The sequence below is a fragment of the Carassius auratus genome, chromosome 41 (genome assembly GCF_003368295.1).
Source record: "Carassius auratus strain Wakin chromosome 41, ASM336829v1, whole genome shotgun sequence".
NCBI lineage: Eukaryota > Metazoa > Chordata > Actinopteri > Cypriniformes > Cyprinidae > Carassius > Carassius auratus.
This window is the reverse complement of record NC_039283.1, coordinates 10,370,810-10,398,803: the sequence shown is the minus strand read 5'-3', so window position 1 is coordinate 10,398,803 and position 27,994 is coordinate 10,370,810. Positions and strand designations below refer to the sequence as shown.

General features: G+C 39.9%; 3 protein-coding genes across 5 annotated transcripts; all 3 read left to right on the top strand.

The window, feature by feature from the left end:
- The first annotated feature begins 1 nt into the window (after position 1).
- Positions 2-9,142, top strand: LOC113060064 (protein SOGA3). The gene is made up of 7 exons (XM_026228879.1): positions 2-109; positions 947-1,590; positions 2,382-2,606; positions 2,786-2,944; positions 3,317-3,385; positions 6,789-7,976; positions 8,809-9,142. The coding sequence occupies exons 2-7, from the start codon at positions 982-984 to the stop codon at positions 8,917-8,919; spliced, it is 2,361 nt and encodes a 786-aa protein (XP_026084664.1). The 5' UTR covers positions 2-109; positions 947-981; the 3' UTR covers positions 8,920-9,142.
- Positions 9,143-9,164: 22 nt separating this feature from the next.
- Positions 9,165-20,734, top strand: LOC113060066 (uncharacterized protein KIAA0408). The gene is given in 10 exon segments (XM_026228881.1): positions 9,165-10,561; positions 10,563-10,743; positions 10,841-11,008; positions 13,393-13,437; positions 13,439-13,648; positions 14,979-15,440; positions 15,720-15,799; positions 15,891-16,957; positions 16,992-17,320; positions 19,985-20,734. Coding segments are annotated over 10 exon segments (2,865 nt in total). The 5' UTR covers positions 9,165-10,433; the 3' UTR covers positions 20,180-20,734.
- Positions 20,735-22,673: 1,939 nt separating this feature from the next.
- echdc1 (enoyl CoA hydratase domain containing 1) lies at positions 22,674-26,174 on the top strand. 3 transcript variants are annotated; one of them, XM_026228877.1, is made up of 6 exons: positions 22,680-22,943; positions 23,059-23,282; positions 23,921-24,063; positions 24,296-24,348; positions 25,172-25,252; positions 25,490-26,174. In XM_026228877.1, the coding sequence occupies exons 2-6, from the start codon at positions 23,066-23,068 to the stop codon at positions 25,896-25,898; spliced, it is 903 nt and encodes a 300-aa protein (XP_026084662.1). In that variant the 5' UTR covers positions 22,680-22,943; positions 23,059-23,065; the 3' UTR covers positions 25,899-26,174. The 3 variants fall into 3 exon arrangements, with proteins under 3 accessions (XP_026084663.1, XP_026084662.1, XP_026084661.1); XM_026228876.1 differs by having other exon boundaries at positions 22,681-22,943; positions 23,024-23,282; XM_026228878.1 differs by having other exon boundaries at positions 22,674-23,282; positions 24,296-24,311; positions 25,147-25,252.
- The last annotated feature ends 1,820 nt before the right edge of the window (positions 26,175-27,994 follow it).

Here is a 27,994-nt window from a genome sequence, read left to right as displayed (position 1 = left end):
CCCCTCGGTGACGTGTGAATATTGATCAGTTTAATGGTGGTTTTGGACGCTCTACACTGCCATTATTTTTCGCCCGCACTATGAAGATGAGAAGATGAGACGTGAAAAGGTAAGGACTGTGTTCGTCTGTTATTATGGGATGTTGAATTATGTTGTCTATGCGTCTGTTGCTCGGATGGACACAAAGAAAGATTCGTTCACCTTGGAAACGTTATAAGAAAACACCTCACCGCGACCCGATGACAGAAATAAAGTCTTGGTTTACATGGAGATGGTTTACTGTAGAATCTAAGATGGACATTTTAAAAGTAGCCTTAGGCTAACATGAATGTAACAGAACGAGTCTGTGCTTTAGCAGTGTCTCTGAATAGAGTTGGGAATAATGTATGATGCTTCTAGATTTGAGTCTCAGCTGCTGTTATGATGGGTCTCTTTGTTATTTTATATTTGTTTTCCGGACCAACTGACTCGTCAGTGAATATCAGTCGGGCCTATATAGAAAATAATCGGTAAAGTGAAAGAAAATGCAAATTGAAAAGACACGAGTCTGAGATAATAGTGGGTGTCGGTCTTGATTTTATCATCAGAGACTTACTGTAAATGTCTACGTGAAAAAGAGGCCTGACAACATCTGATCTGCCTTTATAACATCCTCTGACTTCACAATAATCAATCAGGTCGACACCCTTACGAATGCACTCACATTTTCAAACCTGTTACACGAACAAAATAATATAGATATTTTCCCATTTATGTCCGCATTGAAGTGGACTGTTTGGTGATGGGTTGGGCCCACTGCTGGAAAAAAATCAATTTTTTAACATGCTGGTCATTGTTTCTGTTAGACCAGCAACAAACCAGCTGCCAGATGGGTTTTAAGCTCATTTTTTATGAGCGTATGGTCCACTACAGATGACTGATACTATTGAATCGTCTTCCCTCTCAGCTGCATGCAGGATAAAATGGATAACAGATGACAGAATGGACTCTGTGGAAAACAGCAGCATGAAGCAGCAGCAGCGCGCGTCCTCGCCGTCCAAAGCGGCGTCCAGAAGCGCGTCTGGCAAACCCGGCGCGTCGAGGGGCGGCGGTAAGAGCAGCCGCAGTAATTCTCCGGTCACTGTCCTCACCGGCAAAGAGCGACACGCGGCCAAAGGCGCGGCAGCTGTCCACGCCACTGGTGCTGAAAGCCCGACTCTGAGAAGGGCGGAGAAGACCAAGAGCATCGAGGAGCGCAGCAGCTCTTCTGAGGAACCCCACGCCGCAGACGAGTTGGGCCCGGGCTCCGGTGCTGCTCGGGTGGTGTCCGATCAGCCGAGCTCCTCGAAATCCTCTCAGGGGAAAAGAGAGACCGCGAGAGCCGACGGAGGGAAGCAGGCGGCCAAGAGCGCTGTAGGATGCGGGCCGGGCTTCTGGAGGGAGGGGTGCTTGCAGTCTGAACTCATACAGTTTCACATGAACAAAAGCTTGAAGAAAGAAAGCGGCATGCCAGCGGATCCACAGCCGCCTCCCTCAGAGGCCTCGCCTCCGCCGAACCGGGAGCTGCAGGAGGAGATCGAGAGACTGGAGGAAGAGAACGAATACCTGACGGTACACCGTTAAAGCATTAGTGTCTAATTAAAGTATATTCCTGGGTAATAATTGCATGACTTTCACAGTGCACTGTAAAAATAAGTGATCTTAACGTTAAAAAAACGATGTGCTACAGTATAAACCTGTTAAATGGTTAACGTTAATTTCCTGTAAACTTTACAGAGAAAACCCGTAAACTTACATTCCCAGAATTCTGTTGCATTTCAAATTTTGGTTGAATTTGACATTTTTCCTTTGAAATAACTGTTTCTTCTTATTTATTTTTTTCTTATCTGTTATGTTTATTAGGGTGGTATGTTACATATAATGTTGTTAAATTACTGTTTATTGCATATTTCAGTTTAGTGTCTGTGTGAATTACACTCTGCACCTTCTATGTTTCTTATTATATAAAAGCTGCTTGTGATGGGCTTTGTTTCATCACGTGACTTTCTCATCACCACCTATTTTTGGTGGCTACCAGTTTAATACAAAGGTACAAAACAGATTTCAGTACCTCAATAAGCTGGCATATTAATATTATATCATTACAATTAAATTACGGTATTAAACTGTAAATTTAAGGTAAAACTGTATATATAGCAATTGTAAGTGGCTTTGGATAAAAGCGTTAGCTAAATGAATAAATGTAAAATGTAATATAATACTCTTTATACTGTAAATTCCTGGCAATTTCTTACAGTGTAGGATGAGAAATGTGGCTGGAGGAAATCGGTTTTATTAACATATTAAATATAGTAACATATTGTAAGCAAACATGACTGACATATGAACTTGTGATTTATTAGCATGAAATTGAAGAAATGCGAGCAGAGATGGATGAAATCAGGGACACGTTCTACGAGGAAGACGCCTGTCAGTTGCAGGACATGCGGCGTGAACTGGAGAGAGCCCATAAGAACTGCCGAATCCTTCAGTATCGCCTGCGAAAGGCAGAGAGGAAGAGAATGCGATACGCAGAAACCGGTGAATTTGACGGAGAACTGCTGAGGAGCCTGGAGCAAGACCTAAAGGTAGAGTCAGATCCTCAAGGCAAACTATAATGCACGAAAACAAGTAATGCACAGGTCATGTGACATTCTTCAGTCAAACTAGTGTCAAAAAAGTCTAAAAACCACAATCACAAAACAACAGTGAACGAGACAGTGACAGTAAAAAGACAACATCTCTAAAATGTTAATTCCTCGACCAGGTGGCCAAGGATGTGTCTGTGCGTCTGCACAACGAACTGGAGAATGAGGAGGAGAAACGAACGAAAACAGAAGAAGAGAATGAAAGACTGAGGCAACAGCTGATTGAAGTGGAGGTGACCAAACAGGCCTTACAAAATGAGCTGGAAAAGACCAAAGAGGTGAGAACGTCTGGAAGTATACAGATGACAAACAGCCACTTTCAGTGCAATGGACAAAAAAGGTATATAATTAACCTTTTTAAACCATTTTCACGCAGAAATTGCTAATAAATTTCACAAATTACAAAAAAAGGCATTGAATTAAATATGAAATGTTTAAGTAGAAAGATGAAAATAATATTATATATATATATATATATATATATATATATATATATATATATATATATATATATATATATATATATGCACAGACACATCAAGCATTATTTGTTTTGAGAATACAGATACTTTCTCTATAGATAATGAAGTTCCATTATATTTATTTCCAATTTATTGCAAATTATGAATACGTAATGATATTTCTTTTAGCTCTCTCTGAAACGAAGAGGAAAAGATGTACAGAAATCAGAGAAGAGGACTCCACAAACCCCAGCAGTGGTAAGAGCAATGTTTTCATCCAGAGCCATCCTGTAGTTCCAGCAGAAGAGCAAGCTGTGCATGTGTACCTTGAACAGTGTTGCCAGACCAGGTTGATGATTTCCAGCTCAAAACGTTCACTGCCAAAATAATGCGATAGAATTTCATCTTCTGAATTTCAGTTTCAGCCAAAACCATTTAACTGTTACATTGGAGATGTCGTGACAACAGAGTTGAGGATCCAAATGCAGGCTTTATTATAGAGAATTGGCAAACGGGCAGTAATCAAAGAACAGTGTCAAGTATGTCAAAGGATATCCAAAATCGAAAACAGAAACAGTCCAAGGCAGAGGTCAGGGCAGGCAGCAAACCAGATGAACCAGATAAACAGTCCAAGGTCAAAAACAAGGAGGCGAGGCAAGGCAAAGCAAAGAAACATGGATGCAAAGGAAACAGGGTAAACAATAATCAGCCAAGTGTGTGTGGATGTGTGCAACCTTTATAGTGCGAGAGTGATGAGAGACAGGTGATTGCAATTGATGAGTTTTGGCAAAGGATTATGGGAAATGGAGTCCAGGGTGAAGTGGCAAGAGTCTGGAATGGAGTGTCCTCTAATGAATCTCACACGCACTCCAGCTACAGATCGTGACATTAACCCATAAAACTAAATAGTGACAAAAATAAAATTAGAAAAATGAATCAATTTTAAACAGATCAAAACATGGCAAGTACAGTAAAAGAAAAAAAAGGATTTTTTTTAGAAACTATTACAGTATGTAAAATGAACAGACCTTAACCCTTGGAAACACACGCATCTTTTTCAATGACAAACAGCAAAAACAAGCCAATTCAAGTCAAGACAAAAAAAGCCAAGTATGTGACCGCATGTGATAAGCAATATAATTAGTGCAGCTCGTGTTTTGGGTCATGCACACACCAAAAAAGCGGAAAATATGTCATTCGTGTTCAAAAAATTATATTTAATATAATAATGTGCAAACAGAACAAAAGCTGGGTTCACTCTCCCAATGTATACAACTAATATTTATGCCACTTTGGCATAGCCATCACTTGACTATACAGCTACAAGCTTTTTTAATGGCTTTGGATGGTGTACATGAACACCAAGGCTTCGTTTGTAAACCAATTTACCAATAAATTCTAAATGATAAAACCAGAGTTGGGGAAATTTACTTTTAAAAGTAATACATTACAATATTTTGTTCCTCCATAAACTAACTGTATTATTTTTTTATGGAAAGTAATGCATTTATGCTCCTTTTATGTTACTTTTATTTTTTACTTTGCGTTACTTTTTTTTGCCTGGGCTTGCTTAGTTTTTTTTTTTAATAATGATACAGATTAGGGCTGCACGATGTGTCATTTAAGCATTGATATTGATTTAAGCATCAGGATGTACGAATCCACGATAGTCACATCGCAGGATGTGCGATGTAGGCTGTCGTAGTTGATCCGTTATTCATCAACTGTACGGGCCAGCTGCTCCCCGGCCCTTGACAAATGTGATTCGCAGAGAGCGCGCGAGAGAGAGCGCACGCATGCCAGAGAGAGAGAAAGAGAGAGAGCATAAGAGAGAGAGACAGAGGGAGAGAGAGAGAGAGAGGGAGAGAGAGGGAGAGAGAGACGGCCGCACGCTCACCGTCTTCAAACAACACGAGTGTTGTCTTGCTCTCTCTCCCTTGCTCATATTAAAGGGGGGGGGGGGTGAAATGCTCGTTTTCACTCAATATCCTGTTAATCTTGAGTACCTATAGAGTAGTACTGCATCCTTCATAACTCCAAAAAGTCTTTAGTTTTATTATATTCATAAGAGAAAGATAGTCTGTACCGATTTTTCCCGGAAAAACACGACCGGCTGGAGGCGTGACGTGTGGGCGGAGCTAAAAAATCACGAGCGTGAGTAGGCTTTTGCGTTGAAAGCGTTTGGAAGCTGTGACATTACCGTGAGGAAAAAAACCATCATCCAAAACAAACCATGGCTAACAGTCAGATTCAGCCGTTTATTTATGATCCAGAATCAGATCCCGAGGCTGAAACTGAACGAGAGCAGCAGCAGCAACGACTCGCTCCGAGCGGGGCTCGAACCCGGGTCTCTGGCATGTGAGGGGACGCACTAACAAGGAGGCAGAGATATTTGAAGCAGTTTTACTCAACGCCTGGGGTTCCAACACACGATCGTGACCCTTTTTCGTTGGGACTGCATTATCCTTAAGAAATAAACGATACGCAAATCCGTCGTCAAACTGGGCCTTGTTTGTAAAACAAGCATCTTCGAAATGCAGGGAACAAACACAAACACTTGCATAACTCCATTGATGCTCTGTAAAAATAAACTCCATCCACTGGTCCCTTAATGCTGTTTCTCTTTTGGTAATCTGTGCAGGGTTGTCTTGCCCTGGCAACCAAAAACACACTTCTTTTGTGACATTTCGTGACGCTCTCGCTCTGATCAGTGAAGTCTGTTGTGCTCTCAGTGCTCTGCTATACGGGAGCGCGCGCTCTTCCGGCAGAAGTGCCTCAGGACCCATATAAGGAAATTCCGCTCCATCTAACGTCACACAGAGCCATACTCGAAAAAAACTTTCCGAAACTTGTGACAAACTGGAAGGAGTATTTTGGGAACAGAAATACTCCTTCAAACGTACAACTTAATTTTTTAAACTTTGTCCATGTTTAGCATGGGAATCCAACTCTTTAACAGTGTAAAAAACTCAGTATGCATGAAATAGCATTTCACCCCCCTCCCCTTTAATCAAGTGACACGATGGTGTCAATGTATAAATCATTTAAAATGAGAATTTAAGTGTATTCACCCCATTTTTGTTTGTAAGAAAAAATGTGATTAGATTTCATATCGCAATATATATCGCAGAAAAATAAAATATCGCAATGTCCTTTTTTCCCAATATCGGGCAGCCATAATACAGATGCATCTGTAAAGGCCCTTTTACACCAAAAGTGAAATTCATAAGTCTCAGGCTGAAGGAACTGCATGTCACTCCTAATTTCTCTCAACACATGGACAGGATAGCTGTCAGTGAATAATCTGGAAAACAAAGTAACTTGCATTACTTATTAGAAAAAGAAACTGAAAATTAATGCATTACTTTACTAGTTACTTGGAAAATAATATGATTATGTTAATCTCGTTACTTGTAATGCGTTACCTTCAAACCCCACCAAACTGATCCCAAACCAGCCCAAATTTTGACCAGCACAATGAAACACAAAAAAGACAATCTGACAATTCTGAATTTGAATGCAGTGTGTGTAGCTTTGGATAAATGTGGCTGCCAAATGCATGAACGTAAATGAGCATAGCACTCTTTCATTCACATTAATGCATGAAAAATTTGAAAGCATTATTTAAACATCCATTTCAAAACCATGTTATCTTCTACAGGAGGAAAATGAAGATCTGAAATGCCAGTTGGCCTTCATCAAAGAAGAGGCCATCTTAATGCGGAAGAAAATGGCTAAGATAGACAAAGAGAAGGACCGTTTAGAGCAGGAGCTGCACAAGTACCGCTCCTTTTACGGTGATGTAGACAGTCCTCTCCCCAAAGGTGAGGCCGGAGGTCCTCCAACCACCAGAGAGTCCGAGCTGAAGCTGCGTCTGCGGCTGGTGGAAGAAGAAGCCAATATATTAGGCCGCAAAATCGTGGAGCTGGAAGTGGAAAACCGCGGGCTGAAGGCGGAGCTGGAGGATATGCGCGGGGATGAGCTGTCTGGAGGAACGATGGACCCCTCGTCCAGAGAGCAGAGCGCGGCTCTCTCCGAACTCCGTCAGCAGCTTCAGTTGGTGGAGGACGAGGCTGAGCTCCTGCGCCGCAGCTTGGCTGACGTGGAAGAGCAGAATAAGAAGATGACCAACGAGCTCAACAAGCTCAAATACAAGGCCGGGTCACACGAGGGATCGCGCTTTAGCAGTGGAGCAGTCGATGGGGCAAAAGTTGAAGCCATGCAGGAAGAGCTGAAAGCCGCTAGGCTACAGATCAACGAACTGAGTGGGAAAGTGATGCAGCTGCAGTATGAGAACCGCGTGCTGCTCTCCAACATGCAGCGCTATGATCTGGCGTCTCACCTCGGCATCCGCAGCAGCCCGAGAGACAGCGACGCAGAGAGCGACTGCGGCCGCAGGGAAAGCGACGACGACTGCTCTCGTCTCACGCCGCACCGCAAACGTGAGGGTCCCGTCGGCGGAGAAAGTGACTCCGATGAGGTCCGCAACATCCGGTGCCTGACTCCCACCCGCTCTCTTTACACCCCAGAGGGACGTTATTTATCCAGAGGTTTCAGAGACCGCCAGCAGATGATGGATATCCGCATGGAGGCGGAGAGATTGAGCAGGACCATCGACAGACTCATCGCTGACACCAGCACCATCATCGCAGAGGCTCGTGTTTACGCCACCAACGGAGAGCTGTTCGGAAGAATGGATGAGGATGACGAGGGCGGCCGGATACGAGAGCACGAGCTGCTCTACCGCATCAATGCTCAGATGAAAGCCTTCAGGAAGGAGCTGCAGAACTTCATCGACCGCCTGGATGTCCCGAAACCAGAAGACCGAGAAACTGAAGAGCCTCTGTCAGTAAGTGCGAATAAACGCAAGACTTACCCAAGAAATAGTTGACCTGATATGAACATTCAACCATTATTTAATACTTCTCATAATGTTGTTCAAAGCCCTGTTTGTTCTAGCCTTTTTCAAGTGTTTCTGTGTGAAGAACAGACTGAATTTTAAATTGTTTATATTCACCAAAAATGTTCACCACTTTGCATTCTGACGTCAAATAAAATATAGCACCAGGGTTGACCTCGATATTGTTTAGATGATGTTTGCAGATCAAATCTGGCATTTTGATTTGACAGTTGTGGTGGAGAACAGGATTTTTAGAAAATAATGACTTCAGTTTTGGTCTGTTTGTCACACAAGGTACGACATCAAAAGTCTTGGTATAAGATGCATGATTAAGAAAACTGCATAAGCATTTGTTAACATTTAAAAATAAATCAGTCAAAACTGGTCAAACTTTAGTTTGGGGACCAGTTACCACTGTTAACTATTATTTCTTCAGTTTAGGTATGGATTACAATGATTTAGGGATATAAAATATGGTTATGCAGAATGAGGCATTTATATGTGCTTTATAAGTACTAATAAACAACCAATACGCTTGTTACATGCATGCTAATAAGCAACTAGCTAATAGTGAGAACTGCTTCCTAAACAGCACATGAGTTTGGAACAAGTGTGAGTGAATATGGAAAATTGTAAATCAGACTTTTCCTTTAATTTCTTATATATTATGGTTTGTTGCATGGATGAATTAGAAGTGTTCTTTCTTTTCAATAATCTTGAAGACGTGTAACAAATATTTCACTCTCTCTCTATTTCCTCCTCCATTTTGATCTCAACCCAGATGTTTCAACCGATTATTTTGCTTATTCTCATCCTTGTCTTATTTTCATCTTTATCATATGCCACTATTTTCAAGCTAGTCTTTCTTTTCACTCTTTTCTTTGTTCTGTAGACTTCATTTTTCATTTATTTCATCTATAGGTTTTCTACTTTCTTCCTTTTCTTTTTTTCTGTTATTTTAAGTTATTATATTGATTTTGGACATGTCATTAAGGTAATGCACGGTACAGGAAGTGGTCATCGTTTCAGGCACAGACTACAGTGATTCAACCAAACACAAGCTTCCTCTCAAAAACAGATGACAGCTGTGCTTCACTGCTTGCACAGTATGATTGGTGAGTATTGTTTGTGCGTCTAATTAACATATTACAATTAAAAGAGTTTAAATTGTGTTTTCCAAACATGTTGATACAATTTAAGTTCTTGATGTTGCATTTTAGGTGATAATTGTATAATCTGTTAGAAGAGGACAAAGTGAAGCCCTTCTCTGACGCTCCACTTCTTAGATGATTTTTCTAAAAAAAAAAAAAAACATAAAACCATTTGACATCAAGAACCCATTTGAAACCTTACACTTTCAGAATATTAAATGTGTGATATAATTTAGTTTTAAAGGTTGATGATCTGCTTTACATTGTAAACAATGAATATGGGTAGCTGTTTCATTGTCTTCATTTCATTACCACCCTTAAAAATACTTTAAGAAGTAGGTTGTCTATTTTTAGAAGTACTTTCAGCTGCAGCAATCTTGTGAAAAGTGGTAAAATACACTCTAAAGTTTTAATTTTTAGGGTCTTTTCTACTTAACCTAAACTTTGAAACTGAACATTGTTAGTGTGACCCAATCAGGGGTGTGTTTCCCAAAACCAACTATGGTCACGAGTTCCGTCCATATAGTGCTTACAACCATAGTTGCTTTTGGGAAACGCACCCTAGGTTGATATGTAAACAGACTTGTTAATAAAGCTTGTTGGTGTCAAATATTTTCTCCTATGCAGCTTTAAAAACAATGAGTAAGGCTTTGATTGTCTAATTTTCTGAGAGTTTTCATATTTGCTTGTAGCTACCCGTCTAATCCGATTCGACAAATGATGTGAGTTGGGGGAGGAGCTTATTCATGAAGCTGTCTTGGAACAATCAATTATTATAAATATGTTTGCAATCCCGTTTGGTGGCACCAGTGGTGCAGAAATGGCATAATTCATATGTATTTATTTGACAGTTTTTACTTATGAAAAGGGGAATGTAGGCCACATTTTAAAATAAAGCAAGGTCACCGCTGCCGTCTGTTGATGAACTTGATTTAAATGTACGGCTATTAGATTACAAGTTCATTCTGATTAGAAACAAACACTGAGTGTAATATTGCTGTTTAAAAATACATATATTATAAAAGTCCATGGTCATTTTAAAAGGTTTTAGTTTGTTGTTTGTCTATCAATTTTCACTGTGAAGTCGGCTCTAGAGAATGACAGACTGAGCTTGTCTTTTATTGACATGGAAGCAACAGACGCGCGCGGCGCAGAGGAGGAGAGACGGCTGGGTTCGGTTAATAATCCGCCTAGTGTGTCATATGGGGACTGCAACTGCAAATAGTTAAAAGAGGCTGTGGTTTTTGTTTGAAAGATGTGGAATGCGTTTGGAAATGGATCGAGCGTCTGTGTGAGCAAGGCGCAGTGCTGGGAGTTCATCCCGTGCTCGCGTCTGGAGAGGCCCGGTAAGAAGCTCCAGAGTCCCGCCGGGGTTCGGTCTTTCACCTGGAGCTGCTGCGTGCGCGATCACCGCTGCATCCGATGCGACAGGCGGACAAACTCCGAGTCACGAGCCACACACGCGCACGAAAAATAAACTCGAATTAAAGAAGCGCTTCGACCAGGAGAAGGAGGAGTGGAGAGTGGAGAAGCAAATGCTTTTGAGACAAGTGACTGATATACAAGTACAAACAGAAGCATGCGACCTGAGGGGATTTGATTTAACCAAACAGCAGCGTGCAATGCCGACGTCTTTCCTCTTATTCTGCGTTGCATTTGCAGGGTGGGGAGAACAGGAGGATGTTGTTGGATCTGAAGTGTGTTTTAGAGGAGGTGCAGTCGGGGGTGAAGCGTGAAGAGAGTAAACGGGGTGAGCTGGAGCTGCAGTACACGGAGGATCGATGCGCGCGGACTCTGGAGAGGTCAGAGCTGGACAGTCGCATTGGTCAGGTATGAGAAATACACATCTCTTTATACTCCAGTGACTGGGGCGTTTTTATTTTTTCACTGTTTAGAAACAAAACTACTTAAAGTGTTGACTAAAAAGACCTATTCAGTTCGTTCGCACGGTAGTATATAGTCAAATATACACATAATCACACTATTTGGGGTAAGTTGTCACAGTGTCAACTTGATTAGAAGGGAATTAAGAAGAATGACTTTTGGCTTTTGAAAAAGAGATATTGAATGAAATGTAGGCTAAAGTAAAAAATAAATAAATAAATAAATAAATAAATAAAATAAAGGGTGTATTATAGCTACAATATTTAACGTCTTTTCAGAAAAAAAGTACAATATGAGGCACAAACCAATTTAGAAAAAAATTTAAATGCAAAAATATCAAACTACCCCACCCCTATAATAAATAATTAAATTAATAAAATGACAGCAAAAAAATAAATAAAAAGTAATTGAGCATAGTTCAGAAACTGTGTAGGCTTTGCACTATCAAGCACAAATATATGCTGTCAACAGGAGCTTTGTGGGTAAGCTGCGACAGAAGACCAGCGCTTTTGCAGTATCAGATAATAGCTACAAAGAATTAAAAAAAAGGCCATTTCACAGTTATATAAGAGTGATATGTGGAAACTATGTTACCAAATTAAAAATAGCATCTACTATTAATTAGTTTTCATCTTATTGAATTGTCCCTCTGTTTATAACATCCTTATAAAGACACAGTCCAAATCATCATGGTGAGTTTTCAGTCTTCTCTAGGGTTTTATACATATGTTATCCTAATGTTATCACAGAGATGAAGAGAAGAGGAGCTTTGACTGGCTGTGTGATGCTGTATCTCGTGACTGACTGCACCTCTGGACATTACTCCGTTATGCTGTGGTCCAAGTTGAAATACTTCAGAAACATACAGAAGAATAGCCTTATAACAGTGACTCTATGGACTCGTGTGTTGCTTCGCCACAACTGCACTTGTTTGAATTCAGAAAACGATTCAGGTTTACCCGCACAGATCCACCCAGTGTATTCGTTGGTACAGAGAGAACGAAATCAGGGAGGGGTCAAACTGAACTGTAAAAAGTTGTTTTCTTTGCCGTCCACATCCTACCACAGCACATATTTTTGTCCCAGTTTTTCCCACTAGGCATTCACAGCAGGGTATGTGCCAGCATATTTCTGAGCATATTTGTGATCTTTAAAACAGAGATGAGTTTCTCCAGGCCCCACCCTCAGGAATGTGAGATGCTAAAGGATTGGTCTTGCTGTCTATAAATAGAGAGCTGTTTCTGTGACATTGTTACCCAGACACAGAGCACACACCAACTGCGGTCATTATATTTTAGTCTTAAAACTACAGCAGCAACCTACCACCCTTGTTATGAGAAGCATTAACAAGATTCACCTATTTTTGTCTTGGCCGTGGCACAGATAGTGGAGCATGCCGGTTTATTCCAAAGCAAGACAGGATTTTTCAGCTATTTTAAGATGTTGATTTGACATGCTAGACTTATTTTTAGGCTTAGTGGAATAGTGGCATCTTCATATGTTCAGAAGAGATTTTTGATAAACACTTCCATTCAAAAGTTGTTTTGTCTTACTGTTTTTTTCAATATCTCTTCTGCTCACCGAGGCGGCATTTATTTGATTAGAAATACATTAAAAACAGTAAAATTGTGAAATATTATTACTATTCAAAAAAACTGTTTTCTGTGTGAATATATTTGTAAACAGTAATTTATTTCTGTGATGCTCCGCTGTATTTTCAGCATCATTCCTCCAGTCTTCAGTGTCACATGATCTTCAGAAATCATGAAAATATGATGATTTACAGCTACTGAATGTTTTTGTGGAAAAGGTGATACAAAAGAACAGCATTAATTTGTAAAAAAAAAAAAAAAAAATAGTTTATAACAAATGTCTTAACTGTCCATTTTGATCAATTACATGCATTCTTGCTAAAAAGCATTCTTAAAAAAAAAAAACTTGCATTAAGAAATCTGTAGAAAAGCAACGAGCACAATAACATGTAATGATTCATGTAGCGTATAGGTCTCACTGACATCAACAGCATCTGTCAGCTGCAGAGTTCAGTAGTGACAAATATGGTTTTAGTGTCTGCTGTCATCGGGGGGTCAGAATACCCATGTGGCCTCTCCATTACATGCCAGACTCTCAGCACTAGTCTGAGCTGTTTGTGTGAGTAGGCTTAGGCTGGGCGTTCGATGAGGCATTGGCGAGGACTCAAGGTCCATTACTTCCTGTTGGAGATAGGTTTCCCCTAAATGCTTAATGTTTTCTTTTTTTCTGTTCAACTGTCCCATACACCCATTTCCTCTTTGGTGGTCAGCAAATCCTTGCCCCTTTTCCTCCAACAGCTAGAAGCCAGAGAATGTAGTCTGGTGGTGGAGACTGTGAGGAGTCACAGATCGAAGGGAAACTCTCAAACGGGAGAGAGCAGAACAAAAGAAGCTGCTGGCAGACACTCACAGCGAGGCGATGGACCTCCGCTGCAGGCTGGAGAACAGTGAGAAGGGCTGGGTGAAGGAGAAATCTGAGCTGCTGGAACACTTTGAGGCTGAGAGGAAGGAGTGGGAGAAGCAGCTCATGGACATGCAGCGGAGGATTGAGGAGGTGAGTCTGCAGATGTGCACCACTCCCCACAGCTCAGCGGAGAGAACGGGATCTTGTTTCAAACCCATTCCCTAAGTATTCCTGATTACTTGCATGCTAAATGAAAGCTCTGCAAGTAAGCTTTGTTGGATTATTGGGGGGGGGGGGGGGGGGGGGTATCTAGGACTGCATTTGAGGGACAACAGACTAAACCATGACTCAGACTTTGGTGTGTCGTTAAATAAACATTTTGGCAAACAAGTGACTTATGCCATTTTAAAGGTATATATTTTATCAGGTCATGCATTATCTGTAGGGATGCATCGATACCATTTTTGATACTAGCACAGTGGGGTTTTTTATCAATGTAGATTTTCCATACCTCTGTGTGTTGACCTCAACACAACTGTTTTGTGTGTTAAACACAATCTACTTAATGTAGACAACTTCATTATACAGAAAAATAACAAATGAAAAAAAGAAATCATATTCTATGACAAAAATACTGTTAAAAACTTGGACAGTGGATAATTCAGCAGGAAAGGTTACTCTAGAGAGTGCACAGTCATTTTATAAAATCAAAACATGAAGTAAGAAACATTTATTAGTGGGAAACAAATAAAAGTGAAAGTAACATGCTTTAGAATCAGCACTAAACTCCAGCTAGATAAAGTCATTTTATGCTTCATCTACAGATCAAGTATAATAATAGGAACACTGAATACTCTTAGAGAGAGTTTCATGGTCTTGACTGTCGTAACCGAACACGACGCACAGTTTTAATGCTGAATGGAGGAGGACAGACTCAGAGCGGAGACAGCGGAGAGAAGAGTTTACGAGAACTTGAATTTAATGATTTAAATATTCATTTGTACCTCACATTAAATTATAAAACAACTTCAGAACACTTGGAATATATTGCACAAAACTTTATGGTGCTTTATGATGTTTTGTGGCCTTCACGGGGCTTAACAATAACACAGAATAGTATTGGCATTATATAGGATTCGGATCAGTCTCGTCTGAATGAGGAACAGATCGGTGCATCCCTAATTATCTGGGAATCAAACCCACAATATTGTGATTGCGAGGCCATGCTGTACTGCAGGGGTGTCCCAACCTTCTCCTGCTGTGCTACTGTACTGCAGAGTTTAGCTCCAAGCTAAATTAAACACATCTAAACCAGCTTGTCAAGGTCTTCAGACTCGCTAGAAACTTTCAGGCAAGTGTGCTGGAGCTAAACTCTGCAGGACTGAACAAACCAGCTATTGGTATTGGTAAGCTATAAGTGATAAATGTCAGAGTTTTGGAAGATGTACCAAGGACTACATAATTGTTTTGTCTTTTCCAGTTGTACAATGAAGTGAGGTCCAACCGTGCGGGAAGTTCTCTGAGACCAGTTACTGATGGACAAAATGCACTGAGGCTCAGCTCGTGTCCTGCCAGCACTTTGTCGAGTGTAGTAACCTATGCGTCAGATGCCCAGAGCATTGAATATTATGAGTCTTTAACCCAGCGAAGCAATGCCAGCATCGACTCCCAACCAAGTCAACTCAGTCACAACACCAGTGAATCCAGTGACCAGTGCAACAGCGATCAAAGTGAACTATTAAATCAGCAAGGTGCTGCTGAACAACAGGCTATAGACACTGCAGAGCTGGAAGAAATCCTGGAAAGCTGTTTGGAAAAGAAAATGGGGACCAAGTCCTGCTTCACTGGACAAGATGACCTCCTTAACCCTTTCAAACGATTTCAGAGCATGGAAATAACCAGTGGAAGTGACAGAAAGAAGTACAGTACTGCTCTAAATGCGGTGAGACTTTGTTGCTCATACCACTCTAATGGTGGTACAAACAGTTCATTTCTCAGGATTTAGCATTACTATCTTGCTATGAATTCACGCTAAACCACCTTAACACAAAACCTACGGAGCTGTAGCCTAAATTGTTAATTTACTGTTCATTTACTAATAATCCATTATGTTCCATGTTAGGATGCTGCTATGTGGTGCTAGAGATGTGCTATTTTATATTGTGTGGTGCAAGGACTAAGGTTTAAGGTCTAAGTCCTCTTATTCATCAACATCTTGTAGGCACTTCAGGAAATCGCCCGTGCGAGTGCAGAACTCTGTAGTTACCAGGATGAAACAAGGAAGTGGCCTGATATTAAAAGGTAAACTTTAGTCCACACAGGTGCTGCATATATCACTAAGAAATCAGATCAACAATATAATGACCTCGCTTTGTTTGGTTTTGCTTCGTAGAAGCCGCAGTGAGTCTAAGTTTTTTCAAAGAGAGGCTGAGTTGGTGAAGAAGGTAAAGGATAATTCGGAAATGGAGAACACAGTTTTGTACTTGAAAAACATGGGTGAAGACCTTAAATCCCTCGATGAGCAATACTGGACGAATTGGGAAGGTTGTAACATGAAATCGCAGCAAAGTGAGGCTAAGCCACAATACAACATAAGACAACAAGCTCCACCCGTACCGACCCGTAGCACATCTTGGTACCTAAGCAGTCCTTCAGCTTCAGAAACAGAGACCAGTGGTACAGAGCAAGGGTGTCAACGGCCAGGAACCAACCCAGACAGAAAGTACACCAGCCCCGCAGTCGTACAAAAATTTGAAGCAATGCTTCAAGAAAATGAGGGGAAAGTTCTGACAGACTCAGTGAATGTAGCCTGCACCGTGTCTGTCGATTCCCAGTGCAATATCATCTGCTGCCAGAGCCGCTGGTCCTGCGATGGAAGTAGGTTTGGCAGCAACAAGTCATCCAGATATGTACCGGCTAAGCACTGCCCCTCCAATGTGGACATTGCAGAAGCATCCTCAGATCGCAGTCTAAACCAAATAGATGAGCAAAATGATGCTCATCCCATGAGCATGTCTACAGATTCTGTTGCATCGCTAGACTTTATTTCGACATATCCCAGGACTACAGCTACTCCCAGAAATGAGAGACTTGAGCAGAAAACTGCAGAGTTCAACCGTGCACTCTTCCAGGCAGGGATGGGAGTTAGGTGTGATGAGGACATTTCCATGACTGTATCCACTGATTCTTCTGACAGTCTTCCTGAGGTCATATCAAAGGACAAGCTTATAGACAGTCCTTCAAAGCATGTTGAAGACAATCCGAAGGATTTCTTATCGGATCTTGTGGCACAGTGTCCAAGAGATGAGGGAAGAAGGAAGGAAACAAAGAACCTTGTCACTATCTCTTCATCTCTGCAGCAGGAACTTAGTCTAAATCAAGACAGTGAGGTTAAGCCTTTACAGACTGCCTTTACAGACTGCACCACAACGGCAAACCCAGATGGAAAGGTGCAGCAAAGTTCTGGATGTTGGTACAGACCAACAACGAGCAGACAAAAAACCCAAACATGCAAAAAAAGACATCAGGTCTCGGATTCTAGATGAGAATCCATGGAAGCCTTCTACGCTAGCGGCCTATCCTCGTCCGATGGAGTCTAGGTCCAACTATGGAGCTGTTGAGAGGATTCTCAAAATTTACGAGGAATGGGAGAGATCTCAGGAGCAGCATCAGCAGTCACAGCACAGTCCAGGGAAGAAGGAAGACCTCGTGGACCTCTTGGAAATCTTGGACATGCAACATGAGCCCAGATCCAGTCAGAAACTAACACACACACCGCACCACCAGGCCATAGCCCACAAAGAGACACATGTAACGGTGCAGGTCAGTACTGAGGACACTCCCGAACATAGACCCATGCCATTCAAGCCACAAAAGCACACACTTTCACCTGAACTGCAAACATTCAAATTAGGGCTGTCACGATATTAGATTTTTCCTATCACAGTTATTGTGGCCATAATAATTCACAATGTTGATATATCGTCATATCTTTAGAAATCTTGGGGTGGGGAAGATATCAGTCAAATTATTTTTTACTGGTTTATTGAGTTTTTCTTTTTCACCCAACGAGCATAATATTGACACTGATAAACGCAGAGCACAAGACTCTGGCTTTCTCCGTCTTCTTTGAAGCTCTTATGAAATAACAAGAGAGAAAATACTGTCAAGTTCAACAGTATGATGAATAAATATTAATGGTAACACTTTACAATAAGATGCCATTTTTTAACATTAATGTATTAACGAACATGAATGAACAATGAACTAATGATATTATTGTTAACTAATGAACCTTATTGAAGAATGACCACAGATGAGGCATTAAGTGCATGGCACTGTGACCAACTTAACATTTTACAGAGTTTAATGTAGTAATGTGGTCGCTCAGTTTTTCAAGATCCGTTTTAATCGTGTAACTGTTCATAGATTTGAACAAAGAAAGAAATGAAGTGCTACTACGCACAGGCCGTAGTGATTGCAAATACAAAAATAAGACGAGTAAAGAAAACGCGGTACTTATTAAAATAATCACCCTTTACTTAAGTATATGAACACAGAAAACCGCTGTTAATAGGTAATATAATATTTCCCAGTCTATGACTAGTAAAATAATAACAACGTACTCTGATGAACACAGCTCTCCTCAGAGTAGCTATGAGTGCTGTGTCTTCTTCTTGTGTGACAGGTGTCAGAGTTAAGGCACGATACTGCCACCTGGGCACTCAACCAGGTACTGCTACCAAGTATTTACATGTGGTGTCATCATAAGAGAACTGTTCATTTTAAATCTTTCGGTTATCACTAATACCGGTATATCCTCATACACTAAATTAACACGATATCGATAATTGTTTATTTGAATATCGTGGTTATTGTCAATACCGGTATATCGCGACAGCCCTAATTCAAATACATGCTAAATGTCTCAGCCGGAGAAGTGTATGAGGCACAAGTGTAGATAACTACAGTGTGTTGAAGCAGCGGTTCTCAATTCCAATCCTCACACTCTTCAATGCACTTTGAATGGAACATACTATATATGTTTGCTTCGAACTGGAATCATGGTGCAATTATTTACACAACCTCAAGTTGGTCTAAACCTGAATGAATTTCTTTCAGCTGTTGAACACAATAACAGATATTTGGAATAATTCTGGTAACCAAACAGTTGACGGTAGCCACTGACCTCCATAGTATTTTTTTCCCCATTTTATGGAAGTCAGTGGCTACCTTCAGGTGGAGGGTTAGTAAATTATAACAGAATTTTTGGGTGAACAGTCCCATTAAGTAGTATTTATTTATTCTTTGCTCCCAATGCGTTTGCTAAAATGTCAGTTTTATTGTGAATATACACCCGGTTAAATAGTGATGGAGCACCTGCAAACTCTTTTCACATGTGAAATACAGGTAAAAATCCTTATTGTATAATATAAATATTAAGAACACAAATTTTCATTAAAACATTTTATTTCAGACATAATAGGTGGTTTTATAGGTTTCTCTATGAGTGCTGTATAGTCATACACACAGTAACTGGTGAATGTGTGCGATCAGAGTTTGTTCTCAGTGTCAAATGACAGATTAGAAAGATTATTAAAAAAAATATATATATTTTGTTGTTGTTCAAGTCTGGAAATATTTAGTATTTATTGTTAAAATACCTCATTCCCACAAAACCATCCAAGCAGCACCATTAAAATTCCTTAAATTGAATTTCTGTTAGAAAGAATTGGCAGATAGCTCAAAGCAAGGAGCCCAGAAGCTTCTTATTGTTGAAACTGGGACATTTCCTTCAAGGCTTGACATAAAAAGAATTAGTAGCACCAAGTTTAATTGACATCTTTCATGTCTAGCTCTTTAGAAAACTTAAATTAACAGTTTTTTTATACAGGAGGCCAAGATATGTGGTGTAATTACAGAAACATGTAGCGTGGCCAGGAGTCTAGTGAAACTAGTCCTCTGCACGGACGGCCTGCTTTTGTAAATTGCACAACAAAATGGCTCAAAATGATTGTCAGATGAGTCAGAAAAGCATTAGAGAGATTGAATCAGTTCTTTTATTTTTACTTAGTTCTAAAATGGAGAACATGTGCAGGAGACAAAAGTTCAGCCATTGCCGTTAAATGCAATGGCATCGAAATAAAAGTACAAGGAACTGTATTGCAGTAACAAAAATCATCTTGTTGTATGAAAATAAGATTTATCAGCTTACTCCACAAATTAAATAATGTATAATTTCTTCGTATCTTGCACTATAGGTTTGCATTAAGTACATTAATGAGAATAATTAAAATAAGGCTCCTCTTTTTTTAATGCAAAGTATAAGTGATTTGATGGAAACATCCTGTCAGTCAGGTTAGATTCATTCACACATGTTCTGCGATAGATCTGTACATGAAAGCACACGAGCTAATGTAGGTTATTGTGCTGTTGACAGGAAAATTTAAATCCACTGAGGTTTCATTAAAATATTTGTCTCAACAGCAATGCAAAGAGTCTTCTGTAACGATCAAGAAGAGCTTTTCACGACCTGCATGTCCAGCAAAGAGACGTTTGCCCTCTCGTTGGGCCAGCCGTTCGTCCGTATCATCTGCATCAACTCCTTCACCACCACCCACAGTCTTCACCCAGAGACAAACACTCACCTACTCCACCTTCCACACAGAGACCGTCATCTAAACGCCCTTAGATCACGCACAATGCCTTTAAAGCTGTACATGTTGCCTGATTACCTGTGCAACACCAACAATGACTGTCCAAGTGATGATTTTGTTGTTTACATTTCTATAACCAATGCCTTTTTTGATATTTTTTCTCAAAGACTGGTTTACATGTATATTTCTTTTCTACCAATGTGATTTACAAGTGCATATTATGCTTTCTGTTTCCATAAACCAGTTTCAATCTGTCATCCTTATATTTTATCGCTGCCAATGTAGACCTGTTTCCTGTCTGCGTTCTCGTGTGTGTGTGTGTGTGTGTGATGTCTGCTGTCTGATTGAGAATACCAAAAGCTGTTTCACATCTAACTCTTTCTTATACTTTCACCAACTTTAACCAAAAGGATTGACTCGTGTAATTACAGAAACTAATGGATTCTGCGCTCAGTTTACGTGCTTATCTGATGCAAGACATATCATTAGACACTGCCTTCGCAATCCCTTTTCTTGATAATTAATATCACAAATGAAACTGTATTCAGCATTTATAGAATAAAATAATGTCACATTTCTAGATGTCTATGTGTTTATTCATATGTCTGGAGCTACTATAGATGGTAATAATCAAAGTATGTATAGAGAGAGAGAGAGAGAATGAATGAAGACTTACAGCATTAAACCCTGGCTGTATTTCACCTTACATCTATGCGATACCCAATAACACATCAAAAACATGAGCTTTTAGTCAGCTAGGGTAGACATTTAGACATTCAACCTTGCTCTCTTTAGTGGCATACAGAATTATAATGTTTTCGCAGCTGCAGCATCCTGTCAGAAAACCTTAGCTGGCATACCAGGACAAAGATCACCTTCCCCAGGCGCAGATCAGCTCATCCTTCTCCACATTCATTCCGCTTCACTCAAACATCTTTCCCAACAGGAAGCCAGAGGCCCAACATGGGCGTGTTACAAAAAGATGGAGCATCTGTCGACCTGTCACTGAGCAATCTGAAATCTGACCACGCTTGACTGTCATCTAAAAGCTCCACGTGTTTATTTCTGCACTCTTTTGGGTTTGTTTCATTGTTTCTGGTTATATGATATCTTATGTAGGCTACATAGGTATTACCTTCATGCTAAAGTTCCTTAAACACTCGCCTTGCCATGAATTATATTTTAAGTGTAACCCATGGACAATCTGTGGAGATACTACAATGTCATTGAAAACAGGTAATCTTTATAACCAAACACCAGCTTTTTTAAAGACGTGTAACCATGAAATGAAGTAATTAATAATGACAGCTTACTGTTTCCTCCTCAGACAAAGAACTTATATTCGGGCCAGATAAAGATACACGTGCAGAGGACTGTGGTCTGTATATCTTCTGTAATGCCAACCAGGCTGAGATGTAGAACTGTACAGAATACAGAATGATTCTGCACAGAATGATCAGTTTTTCTGTATTTCCTTCAAAACGTACAAACTATAAAACTACTTTAACCCTTATGCGTTGTTGGAGGTGTTTGCGGCCACTAGGAGGTAACGTTGAGTCTTAGTCTGGCCACAACTTTCTCTGTGTTTCAGCAAATGGAATGATTTTTGGTGACAAATCTTTTGACACATATTTTGGGGAAATGCTTAGATAAAAAAAATAATAATAATAAAAATTAAAATTAAAACCAACAATACACTGTGGGCAAATTCACTACTCTTTCGTTGTGTTCATGGATGAAAACATCCACTAAATTAAACTATTGTAAAAATGTATCATATATATATATATATATATATATATATATATATATATATATATATATATATATATATATATATATATATATATATATATATATATATATAACATACATACTCCTGAGTCTGTGGTGTCAGAGGGAGAAGACAATAAATACATCCTGCAGCTCGCTGGAGAGGTCAAGCTGCACAATAATTTCTAAAATTTCAGTACAAGTCAAGCCCTTTCTCATGTTGCTTGCTGCTCTTCTCACCATTAAATGAACAGCACGATGGCATGCAAGTGTTTAAATCCACTTGTTTTAGTTTGGTCTGTACTTCTCACCATCAAAAGGCAGCAGGTGCATAAATACACTTACTTTGTTATTGTTTACTCCATGTAGTTCTGAGAGCATGAGGTGCATATTTTGATTTTTTTCAGATACATCAAGGTAAGTGCGCAAAGGTCTCTCTCACACTCTCGCTCTCTCTATCTCTCTCTCTCTCTCTCACACACACACACACACACTATAGTTTCCTGTTATACTCCATTTACAAGCCAGAAACTAAGCTTTTTTATTTATTTTTAATTTTTTATTTTTTTGCACAGGCCTATCTAAAGGGTTAATGGTCCCAACAAGTGATCAACTGTAAAAATAACAAATTTTACCTTTTCCCAACAGGGAAAACCACTAAACATCAAGAATGCATGATTTTATGGTGTCATTGTCTTTGCAATCTGTCTTTTTAATTAAAAGCAACAGCTCTCCCTTGTGGGCATTTGAAGCATGGCCTAGAAAACTAATTTGAGCAAACCCCTCGGTATATCTGGTGGGAATTCCGTCTGCTTTCATATATTTGTGAGTTTCTTCAACACTCTGAGTGCAAATAGCAGTAGCTTTACAGTAGCTTTATCCAGGAGTGCGCGGTGAAAGAAGGCGGGATCTAGATATCAATACTTTGTTTCTTTCAGGACGGTTTTTAAAGTTACTCCGACGGCTCGAGACAGGTCAAGTAGATGCATTAAAAACAGCACAATATAAAATACAAAGTACTGTGCATTCTAATGTAATTCAATCCTTTGAAGTCTTCTATTACAGTTTGATTATAGAGAGTGCGTGTTTACTTCAGACACTGTCCTGTGCTGCACACACACACACACACAGCAGCAGCATGAGTGTGTGTGGAGCTGCTCGGTTCCGCGGCTCCGTGGCGAGGATCCTTCAGCAGCACCGAGCCGTCTGCAGCCACACGAGCGGCTCATCTACCGAGGGAATCAGGGAGAAGCTGCAGGCTTTCCCGGGAGGATCCGTGGAGCTCCGGAAGCAGCGGGACTCGGGCGTTGCGCTGCTCACGCTCAACAACCCCGCGCGCAGGAACGCGCTCTCAGGTCCTCGCGCACTGCACTCTGTCTGGATCAGTTATCATTAAAAACTTAGTGGAGAAATTATGAAACGTTTGGAATGAAATAGCAGAGTGCTGTCTTGCTACGGGGCTTCATACTCAACTAATATCGGTCAAATGTTATTTCTATAATATTTTATAATTATATTATAAATATATTAATTATTTTTTGCATAATTTGACAAAATAACAGTTTGATTGGAAATGGTGCACAATAACAAAAGTTTGTCCGCTCATAAAATGTACCTTAATTTTCTTCACGCATGACATAACTCATATTTCATCTAAAATTTTTCATTAGAAAAAAAAAAAAAAAAATGTTGGGCAAAAACGGATGCGTGTGGTCAGGTGTAACTGTTGCCATATTTTTACACACTATAAATTAAACTGATTGATTTATGTTGATTTCATTCTTGCTGTGAGAAAATTCTAGGTTTTTAAATGTAGTAATTTATGTTTTTTTTTTTGTACTTTCATATTTTAAGATTGATCGTCTGGATCTGGAGTTAAACAGTAAAATAAAATCTGGACATAAATCTGAAAAAGTGAATGCAATCGCAAAGGCATGATAAATGATGAATAGTCTTGATAACTGTATTGTGTTGTTTTGCCTGTGTTCTGCAGGCAGCATGATGCTTGACCTGGAGCAGCGTCTGTGTGAACTGGAGACCTGGACAGAAGGGAGAGCTGTGATTGTGCAGGGAGCTGCGGGGACCTTCTGCTCTGGATCAGACCTCAGTGCAGTCAGAGCCATCGCTAACCCACACGTGAGGATCTCTCTAAGACCCTTTATCACAGGAAGTCTCATTGTCATTACACTATCACTTAAGATAAAAAGTGAACTGTACTCAGAAAACATATTGTAGTTTTCAGAACTAAAATAAAACCGTGTCTAACATTACTATCGTTGTAAGGGGACCGCAGTGAGACTTACAAGCACATCAGACTGAACGACAGAACACTGTTCCCAGCTGATATAATGATGGATGTGTTTTTCAGGACGGCATGAAGATGTGTGAGTTCATGCAGAACACTCTCACAAGACTCCTGAGGTTGGTCTTTCTGAAGAAACGAGCAGATCAGAGCGATCAACACACCAGGGCTCAATATCAGGAAATCATTTTAAACAAAATGAGAAGAACGTAGAGAATCTTTGCTGCACCATTAAATTCAGCTCCTGATCCTCCTTTTGGGAATCGGCAAAAATGGCTGTACTTACATTAATTACTTTATTCATTACACAAATGAAGCTTATCTTTCAAATGTAACATTTTACTCTTCTACTATTATTACTTCGTGTGTGTGTGTGTGTGTGTGTGTGCATATATATATATATATATATATATATATATATATATATATATATATATATATATATATATATATATATATATATATATATATATATATACAGCGTACCTGCATGAGTGTTTATCAGACAAAACAAAAACATCATCACAGTGGATTTGGGATTTTGGACATTGGTCATACAGTCATTTTGCAGTGCATTATGGGATTGAATAAGTGCATTCACTAATTTCCACTATGATTTCTATACCTCACACTCTCAAAAATATAGGATCCCAAAAGCAGGTGTTTGTAGTGATGCCACAGAAGAGCCATTTTTGGTTTCTCAAAGAACCTGTCAGGGAATAGTTGTTGAAGTCCACTGTAATGAACCAGTGTGCTGCTTCCATTGATGTTAAAGCCACAGATGCTAGTAAATACCTTTCATTTTAAAAGTGCATCACAAATTGTGATGTACACAAGGGTGATTTTGGACACAGTTACCGTCTGTAGTGTGTAGAATATGATGAAGCAGAAAGAAAACATGGGTGTGATGTCTCCAGTGTCCTGTGGTGATGTTTCCGGCAGGCTGCCGCTCATCTCCGTGGCCCTGGTGGAGGGACGAGCGCTGGGTGGAGGAGCAGAACTCACCACTGCCTGCGACTTCAGGTACTAACACACAAGGGTTTAAATGAGTCATTTTATTATTCCTAATATTATTAATTCCGTGCAGTACACGTATCATGTTACAAAATTTATCTTGTACCACAAAAACAGTTTTGGAGGTTGGGTTATATACGTTTCAACAAGCCATTTTGAAAAGGGAAATTTGAGTTCCTCCTGATATGACCCCTTTGGGCTCTACTTGATCTCCCTGTTGGAACAGAAGCTTATTTCCATTTCCAGGTTGATGACGTCTGATGCTGTTATCCAGTTCGTCCATAAGCACATGGGTTTGGTTCCTGGATGGGGAGGAGCTGCAAGACTGGTTCGTATCGTTGGCAGCCAGAATGCCTTGAAACTGCTGAGCGGCGCTAGAAAAGTGGATCCAGACACTGGAAAACAGATGGGACTGGTTGATGAGGTGCTCCATTGTTCTTCTGGCGAGGGAGAAGCTCTGTGTCAGGCCGAGCGGTGGCTGGGTCCGTTGATTCAGGGCCCGGCTCCAGTGATCCAGGCGGTGAAGAGGGTGGTGGTCTCAGGAAGAGAGCTTCCCCTGGACCAAGCCCTTCAGACCGAGAGAAGTGTGTTTGGGACAGTATGGGGCGCTCCGGCCAATCTCGAGGCTCTGGCTTTAAAACCTAAACATAAGTGACTGCAGTCTTCATCGCTGCTTACCATTAAAACTGTTTCAAATGTGCTTGAAGAACCTTATATTTTCAGATCAGTAGAAGTTACAGAAAGGTTCCTGGATTGTTTTGCGGAGCTTGCTCATGCGCACATTAGTATCTTAACATCTGAATGCTGTATCTTTCAAAGTTTTGTGTTTGCAAGAATCTATGTATATTAATGCAGTACTTTAAAGTTTTCCTTTTTTCTTCATAAAGGATAAACCTGAGGGGAAAATAAAGCAGTATCAAGCTAATTAAAATTCATGAATCCAGGGTGAATCAAACACGATGTTCACATTCTGAATGGTCCTGCATCCACATGACTCATTGTGGACCTTTAAAGAAATCACTTGCATTGGTACTTGAGTATCAAATATATTAGCAACTCTCTACTTGATAAAATGTTTGAATAAGCATACAGTATGCACACTGTACTCCACTACATTTGGCATGGTACCTAACTTTTTGTGCAGCGGTTTATTTCTGCCGCAAAAGAAGTGATATCGCCAACTACAGGGCATTGAAGATAATCGATCTTGTGTGTTTTTACACACCTGAACTAGTCAACAAGGCTACTTTACACAAATGTGAGCGCATTAGCAGGTAATTGTGAATCTGTTAAGGGGTCATTAAATGTAACAACTCATGTAAAAATGTGTCGTCTTTTATTGGTCAGACTTTGGCTCATAATTGTTTTAGTCGTCAGATTTTGAGTCGTTTGGGATGAGGACATGGTTAAGACCTTCCTGAAGGAGATTGGTTTACTTCTATGCCCTTTTACAGTATTTGTGCTTAACTGAGATGTCCGTGTTTGTAGATGTTTAAGATGCTGTTTTGTCGACCTTCATTTATTGCAATGTTGAGTTTTATTTTGATTTTAGAAAATAGAATTTGTAAATTGTACAATTCAACCGTTTCTTGTTTTTCACTGGCGTTTTTCTGTAGGGGGTTGAGGACGTGTGTATCTCCAAGCCTTCATTCAGTATGAGTCAAGTTCTCTTAAAATCAAGTTGTTTTTGACTGAGTAATTATAATGGAGTCATTTTCACTGTGAGGGATCTCTTCTCAAGAATGGTTTTGAGGTTCTCTGTACACCTCTGCTGCATTGTGTGATTTTCTGTCATGAATTATTATTTCTTATACAATATTAACAGCAACAACGTCTTGAAACTGGGCCAGTTGCATGAACATAGCCATTATGTACAGATGTCTTCAGAACTAGTTTGACCAGCTTACAATTCACCAAGAGATGACTAGTCTAACCTTTCTGACTTAAATTGGGCCGAGTTTAAACAGCTATGACCAGTCTTTAAGAAAACAAATGACTGACTTTTTAAGACTATAAGCAGTTTACCCAACCAGACTCTGTAGATAAGGATGAAACACAAATTACTGACAGTGACACTCCAACCAGACGTGTCTGAAGTCTCTGGGGTGTATTTGTAGCATTAGCCAACAATACATTGGATGGGTCAAAAATTTTAATTTTTCTTTTATGCTAAAAATCATTAGGATATTAAGCAAAGATCATGTTCCATGAAGATATTTTGTAAATTTCCTACTGTTCCTAACTTAATTTTTGATTATTAATATGCATTGCTAAGAGCTTCATTTGAAAAACTTTAAATATGATTTTTTTCAATATCTAGATTTGTTTGCTCCCTCAGATTCCAGTTTTCAAATAGTTGTATTTCTCAGACAAATATTGTCCTCCTAACAAACCATACATCAATGAAAAGATTCTCTATCTATCTGTCTGTCTGTCTGACTGTCTGTATTCAGTAATAGTTGTTACAGCATGGTGACCTATGCATGATAAATCACTCCGAGAACACCTCATTTACTGGTGTTTAATGTTTAAATCACGTTATTCGGTTAACTCAAACTTGTACTATAGTTCCCACACGTGCACATCCACCTCGCCGCGTGTCTCTTTAATTGAACCATTGCGGTGTTACCCCCGTCAGATCTGGACTCCACATTGCTTCAGAGGATGTGAAGTGGATGATCTTCATAAGAAGGTTTGAGTCCACTCCACTGCAGGAAACAAGCGCGTGTGGTTCGGGCATCGTCTCGTTTG